The sequence below is a fragment of the Acipenser ruthenus genome, chromosome 25, assembly GCF_902713425.1.
Source record: "Acipenser ruthenus chromosome 25, fAciRut3.2 maternal haplotype, whole genome shotgun sequence".
Lineage (NCBI taxonomy): Eukaryota > Metazoa > Chordata > Actinopteri > Acipenseriformes > Acipenseridae > Acipenser > Acipenser ruthenus.
In genome coordinates this window covers 20,614,074-20,631,305 of record NC_081213.1, presented here as the reverse complement: position 1 = coordinate 20,631,305, position 17,232 = coordinate 20,614,074, and the positions used below count along the sequence as shown (strand labels likewise).

Here is a 17,232-nt window from a genome sequence, read left to right as displayed (position 1 = left end):
TTTTCATAGGACATTGAAAAAACCATGAGCACTGCACTCCATGAGCTGAGGGAACTGGAGAGACAGAACATTGTGAAGCAGGCTCCTGATGTCGTGCTGGACACTTTGGAGCCCATGAAGAACCCACAGATAGGCACTGTGAACTCTGAGCCGCCCAGCCCCCTGCACACCATGATGATTCGAGACCCAGACGCTGCAATGAGGCGCAGCACCAGCTCCACCACTGAGATGATGACCACCTTCAAACCGGCCCTTTCTGCCAGGCTGGCAGGTGCCCAGTTGAGGCCTCCGCCCATGAGACCAGCGAGGCCAGCGGTCCAGCACCGGTCAAGCAGCAGCAGCAGCTCAGGAATGGGCAGTCCAGCTGTGACCCCAACTGAGAAGATATTCCCAAACAATTCTTCTGATAAGTCTGGCACAATGTAGCTGGGGAAAACACATTACTGGATCAAAGCAGGCTACGATAGAAAAGAAAACCCCAATTTCTTCTCAAGGTCTTTTCTCTGTAAGATGGTGACACAAGTAATGTGGATGTTTTTATTTTTGTCTGACCTCCCATGGAGCTTTAATTGAACTGCAGTTGCCATGGAAACCATCTTAAGCCCCTTTCACACTGGCACTCCTACCCGGGTCCGGACCTGGGTCCTGGCTAACCGGGTCACAATCCCACGTAGTGTGAAACCACTTACTTGGGTCAGACCCAGGTTGAGTGAGACAAAATGCTTGACGGCCGTTCATGAGCCGACGCGATAACAAACAGCCACGCCTGCGTGAAAGTTTCACTTCCGCAACGTTTTTATTTATTCTGTTTAGCCATATTTTTGTTGCTTGAGGCACACCATGAGCCAGATTGCAGCAGGGATGAAGAAACATTTGCTCTAATCAACATTTGGGCAGATGGTTCAATCCAGAGAAGCTTGGATGGAAGTGTCTGTAACAAACTGCTTCCGGGGCATTAATACGCGCATTGTGTACTTGCGTCTGTCACCCAAGTCAACCCTGCTTTATCAAATGCAGTGTGAAATCGTGTTCCCGACCTGCATGACACAGGTTCCTGCCCGGATAGGTTCTGACCCAGGTAGATCATGCCAGTGTGAAAGGGGTTTTAGAGGCTTAAAGTCTTTTACCCTGTTTTAAACAAAGCTACCTGATGGAGAATCACCTCTTAAACATAAATGTGTCATGCAGTGTGACGAACACAGCACACGACTGGAAAACATACCATAACTTTCATATGTAGAAAAAAAAAACGTCAAACCTTGAAACCTTTTTTGACAACAGGATTTGCTTAACAAATCAAGGAATACAAAATGACCAAGGCATTACTTTGTATTCTGTGCCGGTAAGCTAAAAGGTTGGCCATGTTATCTTGCTGAAACATTCATCAAAACCAAGATTAGAAGCATCTGGGGATTTGGCTTCCTATTGTAACTGGATTATGAATTCACTTTAAAGACTATCTCAGTGGCTGAGGCCCTGGTTGTCAGCCTCTGAGCTGTATATAGATGCATTCAGAAGTGATAATCCTTTTGTTTGTAGAATAATGAATACTAATAAATATTAAAGTAACAGCACAGCAAAGTGTATAAAACATGGAGTTGTCCTACAAACTTTAAAACAATATACAAACTAGTCAGTAAGAAACCTGTGGTAAAATTTGTAGTTTAACTTGTACATTTTCAATTAGTAGGTAATTTGTGTACGTGTTTACCTTGTACAGACCAAGACTGAACAGGCAATGAGACAAGAATGGCATTTCCTCACTAGAAAAAACTGCACAATAAACAAAAAGCATTGCATTTGTGTCATTTGCTTTTTTGCATGGTCAGCATGAGTCACGAATGACAAAGAAAGCCTCTGATTCTGCTTGTGCTATAAATGACTACTGCACTTACAGAAACTATAGTTTTGTACAGTACATGCACTAGTTTTGGAACATAGGAAAGAAAAACAACAACTGTATTTCTGATGTCTGATAGAAACTTGCAATATTGCACAAAATCACTGAAATGCTTTATTGACTGCTGGTAGCTAGTGAACAGGATATGTTTATTAATTCCCCACAATTTCAAGTGTAGTTACACAGAATGTTTGTATCTCTTGATGTTTGCCTCATTTAACCTAAAATGGTGTATTTAACTAGAAAAGTACAAATATTTATTAAATGTGTTATGTTTACCTGATTCTAATGGGTATTTTAATGGTGCTTATATTTTTATAAACCATTTCAGTATTTCACTTTAGCATTTTTAAGCTGGAAACATGTTTTCCATAGTTATCAGGTAATCTGTTAAATTTGCACATCTTAAAATAATGTTTTAACGGTGCACACATTTTTATACTGGCCTCATTACCGGCCTTCGGCTTGCTCAGAGAAATATACTTGTGACGTTATTAAATTTCAAATATCCATGAGTTCAGAAATAGGATTAGGAGCACGTACCATGTGATAATAGTCAGATAAATCAGTACCATGCAAATTCAAAGGATTTCAAGTATTTCTTTTAGCCAGAACTTCTCCCCACTCCTTCAACACCAATTTGGCAGCTGCTTTCTCAAATGAATGACGTGCTTTGTGACATGTTTTAACTCTGAAGACACTGTTGAGTTGAAATGACCTACAGCACAGTAGGAAGTGCAAATGTAACAGACTACCTGAAAGTAAGGCATGCTGAGCAGGGTCCCCCAAGCTTATGAAATTATGGATCCTGCTTATCAAGTTTAGGCAGTAGAAACAGTGTTCTTTTCTCTGGCATAATACATGGGATTAGGATTTACATGGCACTGTCATCTGATGCTAAAAGTTAATAGAAGATAAATAAGTAATGTTGTTATTCCCCAGACTAGGAGCAAACGTGTTGCTGGCATCTGCTGTAGAGATATATACCACAGGATTTGGTTGTTAGGTATAAAGGGCTAAACTCAAATAAATCTGTATTAGCTTACTGTGAAAATGTATCTTTCATTTTCTTATCTGACTTTTAAAGCACAGCCTTTAATTTGAATGTGAAACCGTTTCATCAGCAGTGGAAAAACAGAATGAAGTATATAATTCAGTTGCATATAAATTACATATTTTTTTAAATAGTTAAATTTTTCTAAGGGTTTAAGTTATTTTTATTATTATTATTATGATGATGATACGCTTTATTTATATGCAACCAAATTGCAACAATTTTAATGCGTATGATTTGTCATCTTCTTAAAACTCTCTCTTGCCTGTTCTAGTCTTGTAAATATTGCTTGTATTGCTACAAAATATACTGGAAAGTACTGTTACCAATGTAAAAAAAATAAAATAAGAAAAAACGTAACAAACTAGAATCTGGTAGATTCTGGTTACTCACCATATCTTTGCACTTAGCAGCTACATAGCTTAATGTGACAATAACACAATGTAAAATGTGTAACATTCCTGATGTACATTGTTAACAGTGTGTAGTGACTTCACTAAAGTTTCACCTCATATTCCTGAAGATGAAAATACTTTATTACATTACTGTGGTACTCCGAATATGTTTCAATCTCACATCAATGATGTCTTTGACATTTATCTCCGTCATTCTACACATCATCCTTCATTTTCCTTCAGCATCGCAGACTGCGTGTGATATGGTATGGGAAGATGTTTTACATGGACATTCAGCTGTGGATGTAACAATTGACAATTGACTGTTTGTGGTGCCTTTCCTAAGAACACGCACAAGAACCTTAACTTGAATCTATTCTTTGCAATTTGGTTTTGAATACTGTGTCACTGTGTTACTTGAATATTGTGTCCCTTTTTCTATAATAATTTTTTTTCGAAAGTCATAAATGTTTTAGTAATTCACTTTTTTTTTTTTTTGGACAAAAAAGTGGGAGTAGAACTGGAAAAGGGAAGTTTACTTTTTCACCAAAGTCATACTGAAGTTGCCCAAATGAAACAGGGATAGAACTCGTTCTGCGACACCTGATTTATTTCCAAAATATTATTTTCTTGAACCTTGATTACAAGGCATTTAGTTTTTCAGACTCCCTTAGCAATTCTGTCAAGACAAAGTCTCCCCTTTTTGTAAGGTTGTGGTAGAGTCAGATCTTTTTTTTGTAATAAGTTTGCACCATGTGTTTTGAAAAGAAAAAAAAAACATGAATGTTAAAGACAAATAAGCAACATTCTATGTAGGTCCATTATTACAAAGTCTATTGATGATGATATTAAGATAACTGATATTAAGATTCCACCCTGTATTTCCATGGGGAGAACGGTTACCATGGGGTGAACTCAGTAGAATTCACTGTGCCCTCAAGTGTCCAAGACTGGTATTGCACCCCTTTTCCAAGTAAAACAAGGTACTGTAGCCTCTTCAGTGTAAGGACTACATTAACAAATGTAATATGCAGGCTTTCAGTGTATTTAACTAAATAGTAGGCCTAGTTCCCACTTTGTTATGTATATTTTCTCTCTCTCTCATTTAAATAAACCTCTACTTTATTGAAGTGTTATCTATAAAAGAATTCAAGGAAAGTCAAGTTATTAACATCTCCAATATTCAACATAAGCACAGCAGTGAATTTACATGTATATTACTTTGCATTTCTTTACCAATAACAACAATAAAACAACATACTAATACACAGTCATCGTTATTATTTTGCAAAATATATCGCCTTGTATGTTTATGTTTACAAGTGCCTTTTTGAGCACATTATGTTCTTAATAAAATTCAAATATATTTGTACTTTTTTGTAGGCGTTAAAATTCTCCTCACCCAGTGTGAATCTTTTCTCATATTAAGATATTATTACTATATCCCCACTTTAAAGACAATAATGATAAATAAAGTCCATAACACAAGCAAGGTCTCCAATGTCTCATACTCCCTTTAATGTTGACATTTTCATTAAATACAGTAGATCTCCTCCCATGGAAATATTTATCTAGAGTAAAAGCCATTTTGTTCAGTTTCCAATTCACTGGATTGACGCATATAGGCAACTCTTTAACATTTTAGACAAAAATAGCCTTGTTTGAAAACCTTTTATTCAACATGTAGTGCACTTTTTCTGCTGTAACCTATAACTAACCTATAGGGTTTGTAATTTAAGGAATGTCTAATAAAATCGCAGTATTGTATTTAAAAGGATATGAGAGAACACTTCCTGGCTAACAGAACTTTGATCCAGGCTTATCATAAGATGTTATACTGGCTGAGCCTGATATACAAACTGAGGAAAAGAATGAAAACAAATGACTGACCCTCTGTGATGTTGGTGGTTATTTTTTTTTAGATACATTCTTTTTCTGTAATGTCTGATGATATTCATTAATGGTCGTATGATTGGATCGTCTGTAATGTATTGAACACCAAGCCACTAGTTGGATGTTGAGAATCCTAATGTCTGAATAAATACAGCTTCATTTTTTTTTCTGAGAATTTGGTTTGTTAATTGTTCCCTGTACATTTTATTGTATCTTATTAGCACTAGCGACATTATTACTGGCATTCTTTAGCTGGTGATGCTTTCTGTTCAACAATACTGACAAAGCAGCACCATCACGTGGTGAAAAGTATTACTACAACACTACCGCAAAAGCAATTTGTGATACAACAGCAATAAACTCGGTTTAGTCCATCTACGTTGTAATGCAGATTATAATTTGTTTGTGCATTGAAATCCTTAATTTAATCCTTACAAGTGAACTGAATTAATCACTTGCTGTATCTCGAGCTATCAAAACTAAGGCTGGATTGAAACCACATGCCTTTAGAAAAATAAGACAATGCACCACTAAAAAAAAAATGGAATATAAAATACCCAGACATTGACATCAAGCTAGTATAACTTAAACTGCATTCTATTCTGTGTGTTTTTAAATCTATAAGACTGGTAGATAAAACATATGCTTGAAATGTCACTAGTTTCCTTATCTTTTCATCACATATCCTTTTCCAGTGTCATTTGTTAACTGGTAGTGACCAGTTGTCTCTATGTCTTGTGTACTGGCTTTACACCTACACTACAAAAGGAATTGGTGCCCTGCCTGGTCAGGGCCTTGGCTGCTGTATCGCACATTAAGATTACAATAATCCCCTAACACAAACAAACAAACACAACATTGAGCATCTCACCAGCTGTCAGTGGTTTCAGTACAGCGACTGCCATTCTAGATTTTATTTCAAGTAAAGAATTGTGGTATCTGCTGAGCCTATCCTATAAAATACTCCTGCGATTTGCGGGATTGGAGTATAATGGACTAATGGACATGCCTTGGTAATTTCATCACATTCCTGGATGGTGATCCAGGAGCCATCTGTTGATTTGGCATGAAATGGCCCACTATTTAGTCTCTAAGAAAACAAAACGCCAGTTCCCTTGAAATGAGTGGAAACACATTTTCCAGTTAATACATGTAGCATTCATCATCAGTTTCGAGCAGGCTATGTTTAACTGGAAAACCATTCATAAAAACATACACCACTCATAAATACTTTGGCATGACATATTTTAAGTGTAACTTCACATTGTGTCAAAATGTAAAAGCATGTTATGACAATGTATTGTGCTTATGACAGTTTAATTAATGCAAGAGTCAGGGAGTGATAAAGAATGAGTAAGCGGAGGAATGCAACATAAATGTCTTAAAACACATCTAGTGACTGACAAGCTCACTTTAATTATGAGGTCACTGATTTTATGTAAACATATTTTTCCTGAACATGAAAGAAAAAAAAAAAAACAACACACACACACAATACTCTCCAACAGGTATGCAATTACTGTGCCAGTGCAAAACACCAGGGAGGAGCCTATATTCATTATTTAAGTGTGGAGACATACAGACTAGACGCTGTTCATATACATAATAAATAGACCCCAGCTTTTCAGTTGCCGTGTGAAGTGAGCCTTTTATGTCAGAAACCCATATTTCTGTAGGGCAGCTCTTAGATGGTAGATTATGGCCTCAGGATCAGGATAAACGTGCTCCCCATATTGCCTTGCCCAATTGTCCAGAGCATTTGATTTACTTTCACAGCTATTGTGTAACGTCTCTGAAATATGAAGGCCAGCTTGCCTAAATCCTTTTCAAAACAGAAAAATCAATGGAGATTTCATAATCTCTTCAGCCTTTTCTACAGAATCTAGGGATTTATCTGTCAATCTAAAGGTACCGATGCCCACAATTGTTCTGTTGGAAACAGGTGTCTTGTCCTTTGTTGAAGGTTTCTGTGATTTGGTCCACTGTAGCATGCCTGTTGTTTATCTCAACGGGTTACCCATGGCCTGATACACCTTAAAATCTTTCACAGGTACCTACTATCATGCCCATTGGCCAGTCAGTGTACATGTACTGTATTAGTTAACTTGCCTAAAGAGACAAGTAATGTGAAAACAAAAGTCATTAAAGTATAAAAGGAAAATATGAAATAGGTGTAATTACAGAAATTGTGAATATAGCTTAAGTTTTTGACATTAGTAAATTAAATAAAACATATCATTACAGTGGTTAAGGGCCCCAGATCATTAGCATTTTGGCTTCCACTTAACATTCTGTGAATTCTATGATATGTATATTTTTCTATTAGATTATGAAATGTAAAAATAAAATCAAATGACAGTGTTCTTTCAAACGATATACTGTACAGCAGTACTATTATGTGAGGCCTTTAGAGGGCAGCAAGCTGTAGCTGTAAGTATCTTAAATTCCTCACAATGCATTATACAGGAGCCACCATGAGGACTGTATATATCTCGTAATACATCTTCTGGAAATCTTTATCTCCACGATTTAGTGGCTACAGATATATTCAGAGGGGGAAGTTTTCATTTTAAAGAAATTCAAGTGAAAGATAAATATTGAAATGTCAGTACCAAGTCAACAGTAGTTTGTGAATTCACAGGCAAACTGGTATAGAATGTGAACCTAAAATTAACTGGAACCCAAAATCAAATTTAATAATTAACAAAGCAAGAAACGGTATATTAAACGCTAACCTAGAGGCAGTTGAGATGCATTTTACCAGCACGTGTGCATAGAAAGTAAAGAATCTATTTTTCTGAATGGTAAATATTTTCATTCACTTTAAGGCAAGGCAATGAAGCAATGACTTCATAAGTAATATAAGTTACTTAAGTATGTGGTGGAAGTTTTAATATCACTCCCTTAGTTAGAGACTCAGTAGAACAGACAAAATTGATTAAATAAATTTAATAATTTGCAAACCAGAGAACGCTCTCAGCACACGTGGTGCTAGACAAACATCGAGCAGAGTTCTGACTGCGCAGAGCCAGTAAACGTAATATATACCTCGCAACCTACAGTTATTGCGTGCCAATCACAGAAGCTTAACTCATATACAACAAAAACAACTTCGTCCTAAATGCAACCTGGCTGCCTCAACACCAGTAGTCAGTCAGACTAAACTTGTGGTTTATCTTGTGTCCTGTTTACCAACTTCTTCTATTGGTTACTGGTTTGTTGAGTCAGTTGCTATGGGACGTTGGTCCTTTACAAACATACTGATTGGTCCTTACATGGCTGATGCAACATCAGCTGAATATGCAAGCTCCCCCAAGTCTAGTCAGCTGAAACCACAAACACATCTTTACATTTTATTTCTATATAATATTTATAATACTTTTTAAAGTCAAAACACATATTACTTGATAACTCTTTTTCTGCTTATCGTATTGGCACCTCAGACATAAGAGTTTAAACAGAAAGCAAAGAGTAATTTTCCCAAGACAAGTAATATAAGCATTTTTTGTATTTTAATTTAAAACAGCTATCAGCTACTGTATTCATTTTTATACTTAACAGAAATGATGCTCTGATTAAAATGTTGGACATTTTAATAGTAAAATTGAATTTGAAAAAAAGAAAAATAAATTACCTACAGCACCAGATATTCCCAGGCAGTCTCTCCTCCCAGTACTAACCAGGACCAACCTTGCTTAGCATCAGAGATCAGGATATTTCAAAGTGGCATGACCATAAGCAAATGCTGCTTCATTTTCTAGGACCTATATGAGATGAACTGGGAGTGATTTCAGTTTGGGGCAGGCTCCCATTTTTCTCTCTGTGAAAGAGAGCCAAAGTGGTGAAACTTTGTAAAAGACAAGGGGGTATTTTACTGTAAATGCATACAGCTGTCTTTTAACTTCCAGATGTGATTTACTTACCCCCTTATTAATATCACTCGATGCAATAAAAATATGTTGGAAAGATGTCCATGGTAGATGAGGTTTTTGAGTTTTGAGACACTGCTATTAAAAATGCCCACTGTCAAGAGTATTTATGCAATTATAATCTGGAAAATTGATCTTGTGTACAAATACATTTTTATTTGGAGTTTTATTTTAATTGTATTGACTGATGTAAAACCCCCTTTTGAGTTGTTAAGCCCTGCTAGCTTCTGTCTCACCCTCAGAAGAGGACGTGGCTGCATAATCATACAGATACTATAGTGCATGGGGTATACACGGTTTCACTTTAGAAAAAACATATTTAAAAAAACAATAAAAAGGCAGAGCGTGGGAGGTTTTTACCTGAGAGAGCTGTCTCTGCATTCTAGAGATTCATCCATCAACTGTGGTAAGGGACCAGCTAGAGCAGCAGACACCAAGACAATAATAGCCTCTTCAGGGTGATAGGTCCTTGTAAGGCAGCCACTAAAAAAGCAATTAATAAATACATATCTTCAACTGGAGTGAAAGCAAGACTTCACAGAAAGCACTTGGAGAGGGATAATTACAGACAGGTGTAAAAAAAATAGATGAGGGGTTTTGGGTGAAGTGTCTGGGAAAGCTCAGGGGATGTCTCCAATGCACTAAATGGAAAAGGAATTTCATTTCATACTGGAACTCCAGAAAGGAATACAGATTAAATTCATATAAACAATTGTGGATCTAAAATCATTCAAATATTATTACATGGTGGTTGTTGCCATTAGACCTGACGCCATTTAAATCCATTGAATATACCCCCGCATTCTCTGAAAATATGATAACTCCAAAATAAATGGTTGACTGTAATTTGTAAATAACAAGAGCAAAAAGTAAACAATAAGTGTAGCTGACCACAGTCCAAAGTACACATGCATTTGGCTTTACACATTCAGAATTTGGTCTAGTCAGTGTGAGCAGTACACAGTGTAAGACCAGTATAAGGTTCATATTCCAGAAATACTGTACTTCACACATGTTATCAATTTAAACATGCTCTAATAACCAAACTGGGCTAAAATCAGTACAGCTCTCAGCAGAATCTCAGGAGTCTCGTTACGTAGCATTTCACAAACACACAAACCTCCTCATACATATCTAATGTTTTTCTCATTTTTACAATGATTTTCCTTCAGTAATTGTACCTCTTAGGACGTAGGAGCTGGTTGAAAACTCTAGCTGTAATTAAATGGTTTATTTCCTAAAGCCTGCTGATGGCAACAGTGCATGGTTGAATGTAATTGGAGAAAACGAGATCCCAGCAATAAATGAAAATCTTTTTTCATTTTTTCATGTACTTTCCCTTAAAAAAATTGCCGTAGTAAAGTGGAAAAATATATAGTTAAAGCATAATAAAACATAGGTAAGTATTGTAAAACTCAGAGAAGTATGGTAAAGCATATTAAAAAGCATGACAAACCATAGTAAATGCATTGTATAGCCAAGGGAAAAGCAAGGGTTATTTGATATGTGTGCATGTGTATCTAAGATTGATATTGTGTCATTACAGTATATCTGTATTAAGTACCGGAAACATAACTTTAGAAATATAATCCTGTTTGTACTGTGGAGAACATTGTAAGGTCTTTGCTGTTTTCTTCAGTGTTCTTCTTTATTACAGTGTTTTCCAACATCAACGATTGCTTGCTAAGTTATTTTCAATGTCAGTGTACTCAAGGCTGCCTTTATGCCCTTTATAGCTTGATGAATTAGTTTGTTTTGCTGTTCAATCACAGAACCAGTAGTTTGGGTGTATTGTAATCAATCTAAAACTTCAAATAATGGCTGCACAGTGTCAAAGCTCAAAATTTCAATCAGCATGTCCAACAAAAAAGGTTGTGGCTGCAATCAGCTTGGTAAACAAAATCACATGCAAGGACATTATATGACTTCAATAGATTTGCAGTCAGGCTGTTCCGTGAATACCAAGTAAAATGTACACGATACGACTTATTTTCACAAACATTCAGAAATCCAGAAACCACCTTGGTCAACGAAACTGCTTTCATTGTTAGTGTGTGTTTTGTTTTCCTAAGGAATAAGCACAGATGCTTCTTTAATGAAGACAAAACCCTAAAGCAGTATGAAGGCCAAGTCACATAATTACATTGAGCAGCAGCTACGACAAAGGCTCCTACAGAGAGAACGAGAAGTTGGAGCTTATTTTTGCAGATTTGACCAAAACAAATAGTTAATGGAAATAAATGAGTCAGGTCAATTTCTCAGAAGACTTTAGGCAATGAGTGAAGGGAAAGATAAGACTAATGATGTTGACAGTCAGAAGGCAGCTCTATTATTCATGGAAGATACTAGACGAAAGTCTCTTCTCACAGGAGCCAACACTTGAGGGAGAAAAACCAAAAGCTGCACCAACAACAAACGGATTAGTCTGGCTCCTGCCAATTCACAGATAGTGGGTGCATGGGGGTCTGGAGAACGCCCCCACACATTAGCTCTTAATGAAACATCTACAGCCAACAGTAATTTAGGTTTTAACTAATGGATCTGGGGAGCTAATTAAAAGCAATGGCAAAACTAAGTGTCTGCAAATGGCCTTTATTTGCCAACTGGCAGTTGTTGTCTTAACAGCTCATTTTTTATTTATTTTTTATCATATAGGGTCAGTGTCTAATGTACTGTACCTCAACCACATATTACCCAAGGCTCTGGAATGCTGAAGAACAGAAATAAAGGATTGGCTTAATAATCTTCCCTTTGAGCAGTCCATGGTTATTGCAGTTATCTCTTTGTCGTTTAATGTTTTTAGTTATCATTGTTCAGGATAGAGAACTGGTTGCCTGCAGAGTGGAGATTGGTGAGCCTCAGTATAGAGTTCACCACGGCCCATACCTAAAACATTAACATGGAGTTTTGGGTGAAGATTCTACCAAGAATATATTAAGTGGAGTCACATCATGCATGTTAGATTAATACTGAGAAGGTGAAACATCTAATCCCAGCCAAGGGCTACAACAGTACCTCCTCATCAGAAGTACCTAACTCCAACCACTGCACCAATAGGCTGCTTTACAAGTAACTACTGTGAAGTTAGTACTGTACTGAATTAGTAATAATATGGGTAGGGAACTACATACTGTATCTTTACAATAGGAGTTGATCATAAAATATAATACATTGATAATTGTGAGTTATGTTTCACTAGACATTTTCTGAACTGTCAGTGAATGTAACATTATCTATTGGAAATAAATTGGTAATAGCAGTGTACTGTAAATATGAGCTAACATTCACGTACAATCATTTTATGGAGGTTATAAAACATATAAATACAATTGTGTGCTGTTTATAAGCACGGTATAACAATATAAACGACTGCAGTTAGGGAGTAGTAGCAAAAAAATATTCACCCACTTGGTTGCATTATTTGTAAATTAAATCAAATCCCAATTGCAAAAATCTGGTTTGTATTCCCATATCTTTTCACCTTGGCAAAACTGCAGCATTTCCATAGCTAAGTCAGAGAATAAATATTATCGTAACCTTTGTAGTGGCATCCAAGCTTAACTAATCTGCCAAATCTCAAGCACTTAAAATGTCTTATCACAACAGTGATATGGTTCTCAAACACTATGAACCAATATCAAAGTTGTATATGTTGTCTCTGCCATTTCATGCGATACATATCATAGTACGAGAGCTTATAGTTTATTTGTTCAGTTATTTCACTCCTCTTTTATACAGTTACACACCATTCATAACACACTTGGGGACCTGAGAGTTCGAGATGGGAATCAAGAAGGACAAGAAACCTCATTGTCTTTCCTGTGTTCATTCATATCTTTTGAAAGCGCACAAATCCCATAGATGTTACATCCAGTTTGATCCAAGACCATGAACAAGTTATGCTATGCTCGTCTTAATATTGTTTGTTTACCCGCACCATGCTAGCATTATAAGGAATTCACCTGGACTAATAAGCTTTCTGAAATCAATGTGACAGCTTTGGGGCTGCTGGATAAATAAATAGTATTGACATTCAGCTGTTATATAAGATGATATAAGATTGTTGCCTTTGGAATATGTTCATTTGCATTTTAACCAAGAGATCATGTATCATTGCCATCTAATCTGCACTACTATTTTGTATTTCACTGCAGCAATTATGTTCTTCAGTTCAGTTGTAGTTGGTTGTTTTGTGCACTAAGGCAATACGTTGCTGGAAAGGTGAAAGTTTGAATTCAGGTTATTAAAAACCGTTCTGTTTTCAAGTTCTTTCCATATGAATACATTAATCAAAGGGTGTTTCATGTGTTTTGTCTTCAAAGTCAAACATGACAGAGCAGCATCTTCAGTGCTTCTAAATGTTAGTAACAGTTAAAGCAGGCAGCAACTATTCTGATGGGATCTGGTACTTGCTAGCTATTGCTTGGTTCTGAATAACCATCTGTGTCAAAATAGTTGGGACTTAAGAGTTTAAATTTAACAAAAAACATGGTTGTCAATACCTACTGGAAAGTCAAGATTTAGCAACACTTGGGGAGCCCATGCATGCTAAGCTCCAGTTAAAACCACATCAGTTAGTACTGTTTTTATCCATTATTCATTTCATATCTTTGAAGCATTGAACTGGTATAAATTGTATAGTATGCAGTCTCTTTTCAGGTGTGGTAGACATTTCATCATTCTTTAAACCAAGGTCGATAGCTGACCTTGTCTTTACAGGGTGTCCGCAGCAAGCAAACACACACCTCACTGGTTCTCTGTTATGTTCTATACAGAGTACAATCTGCAGCTATGTCCTCCTGCATATGATTAGAGGTGAAACTGTTTACACTGGTATGTGAATACCTGTAGTCAATTACCAGGTGGTAATGCCTGCTAACTAGGGTTCTATTACTTAATCTTTGTTACTTTATGACTAAAGTTTTGTGAGATTTCATGAATAATTCAGTGAGGTGAAGATCACTTGGAATGAGGATAAAGTAGTTTGTCAACTCAAACATAAATCTGTAAAGTGATTTATTATATCAGCATTTCAGTGCTGTTTGGTGGTAAAACGATAAAAACAATGATAACTATTGAACATAGTATTATTTATCGTGGCGCGCATCCGAAGAAAAGCACAGGCAAGAGCTCACAGTGTGAAACTAAGGTCAAATGAATGACTAAAGACACATCGTGTCCCCCCCCTCCCCCTCCATAAAACAGAACCAGATTTAGAACTCACCCCCACCTGTAGTCCTTGTGTGTATGTGTATCCAACAACCTTTGCACATGCTACCTTTTCATTAATTACTGCTATAATAAATATAGATATGGCAGAACTGCCTGCTTGGAAATTGCCTATGCCTGTGTCAGAAACATACAGTTGGACTTAAAAAAACCACATATCTCTGCCCTAAACAAGCTGTCTATTATGGGGTGACAATAAATATGTTAAGCACTTTTAAGTAAAAAGATTAATTTAGTAGGGAAACATATGAAATAATGCAGCTTCTATAGAACATGATATTTCCCTAATGACAAATATGTACATAAGTTAAGATCCCAAACTGAATGTTTGAGACTTTAGTCATGCTGTATAAATGGCAAATATTATGCCTTTATAAAACATAAATGCTGTGTAGGCCAAAAATCCCAACTCAAAATAAAGATGGAAACAAACAATACCTCACACAAAACAGCCATGTGCAGATGTGAGCCATTATAATTCATGTTTAAAATAAATATGAGAGAAGGAACTGAAGCAAGAGAAATAAATGACTTCTCCTTTGAAATGTCAAAATGCCTGACATGAAATAATTGCCTATTCTATGAAATGAAGTGTACTCAATATCAGTGAGTGTTTACAGTTTGACAATGAACATTTTACTGCCCCTTTTCTGACAAAAAAAAATGGTTATTTTTCTACATGTACCAGAGGCTGAACAAAAACGGATGAGGGTGATTTCTCCAACTATTTTCTGTTTGTTGCTTGGCATTTACAGTCTTTTAATTCGAGATTACTCTATAACACCTCTGCATTTAACAGAAATTATCCCACACTACTCTCACTACGGTGTGATAAGGCTTTATCATTGGAAAACAAGACGATGCATAAACTGAAGGCAATTCCGCTTGCAATCACAAAAGGAACTCGCACCAAAGTCAGCCACCCAGGTAGCTCCTCTGCTTGTCTAAATAGGCCACTGAGGTGCCTTACGAGGAGGAAAGCTGACATATTGTCTTTTCTCCCTTCTTGTGAAGGTCATGTTGTTAGCATTCAGCTGGACCCCTGAGCTTATCGGTGCAATCAATAGTGTATACATTAAAATATTTAATCAGGAAACCAGTCATTTATTATAAAGTATTTAGCTACTTCTATAGACAACACACTTTTAACCCTTCCTATACTGTGTTACTGTGTTTATATGTATGTGTTAACAGGCGAATATGAACTACCAAACAACTAAAATAGTACATGGAGACTGCAAATATAGGAACCATATTGAGATGTACCATATTGCCTCCAACAGTACAGACACCCACACACAAATTTATGTTCTCATCAAGAGAAGCACACAGTGTAGTAAACGTATTTAGAACATTGTGTCACATCTAGCAATCTGATTACTGATGTAAGCTGGATAACACAGCAATCCTTGGAAAAACAGTGCATCGTTCACTTAGGTTGTCAATGCCTCTTCAGCAGAAACATCCAGTTGTTCTGTGCTTTAATTGATGAGAGGAATGGTAGTTTCTCTCACCAAGTTATCAGCGAGAACTGCCAGAGACTCTCTATACAGCAAGGATAGTTTACGTGTTTTCAGGGTATTGGTGCAGCAAAAGTATAAATCAGCCAAAAGCACCATTTCACTTTTAATTTGTAGTTCCCAACACTCTCAGGTGAAATGTAGAAAACAAAACTCAATACAGTAAGAGAAGTAAGTCGCCAAAGTAAGGTAAAAATGATTTGGGGCAACCTTGGCCAGCACCAAGCAAATAGGCACAACTGTTAATGCTGTAGAATCCTACGGTTCTATGTTTCAAATGACAAATGAAAATATGTGAAAGAAACCATCAAAAAATCTACTGCAACTCGCTTTACCTAATATCACATTTTCAGATTTGTTCGACTTCAATCAGAAGTGTAACATGTAAGACCATTAACTTCTCCCCACTATGGATGTAGGAAATGCCACATTTCATATATCTTACTCTTGCAAGTGTGAAAAAATGTCTTGCATTCATCATTTTGCCAGGAGACAGGTTTATGGCTCTCCATCAATCATGAATCGATCTCTCAAAGAAATGAATAAAATATCCTCAACATATTTATACACAACAACATAGTGCAGTTTTTTTCTTTCTTTTTTAAATCAAACCTGGCTTGAGAGAAGTAAAAAATTAAGGTACTAAAACATGTGTATTTCAAAATCATTGGATGCTTATATATATATATATATATATATATATATATATATATATATATATATATATATATATATATATATACACTCTGCTGTACAGTATCAAAAGAGAACTAGCTAAATATAATAATTTTCAAGCTGCCAGAAAGCTCTGGCCCATTCCAATACACGATCATTTTGCTGGAACAGAGTTATCAGTAGTCACTGTGCACGTCATGCTCTTATGGATTCCAGTGAGTCATATCGGATGATTGATTACACGAGCTAAATCCCAAAAGATGCATCTTTTGACTTTATAGAAGACTTATTTTCATGCCCAGGTGTTTTTTTTTTTAAATTTCTTCTTAATCAATGATTTATGAAGGTTGTAGCATAATTGGTGGTCAGTAAGTTTTAATACATCACTGCTGTGTTGCATTAACTCTGACTTGTAATAAGGCAATGTTCAAAATCTATTGGGACACTTACAAATATTTTACATAATAAATGCACTGTTTTTGTGCTTTAATATAATACTTTAGTCACAGTGTTTTTTGTTACCAGTAATGTTTGTTGTTATTATGCATGTACTTCAGCTATTTCTGCTTTGTCAGACTCACTCACGTGGTGCACAGAGTGAGACCCTTTGGTAAGACCAGGGAAATGGACCTTTACC

At 36.3% G+C, this 17,232-nt stretch overlaps 1 protein-coding gene across 2 annotated transcripts in view; it reads left to right on the top strand.

Annotated features, from left to right (window-relative positions):
• Positions 1 to 5,417, top strand: part of LOC117414048 (SLIT-ROBO Rho GTPase-activating protein 3) — an 85,393-nt gene extending 79,976 nt beyond the window's left edge. For both annotated transcript variants that reach the window (XM_058999595.1, XM_058999594.1), the window contains exon 22: positions 10 to 5,417. In XM_058999595.1, the coding sequence (XP_058855578.1) occupies positions 10 to 426 (417 nt within the window). In that variant the 3' untranslated portion in view covers positions 427 to 5,417. The remainder of the gene's footprint in view (positions 1 to 9) is intronic.
• Positions 5,418 to 17,232: the final 11,815 nt, after the last annotated feature.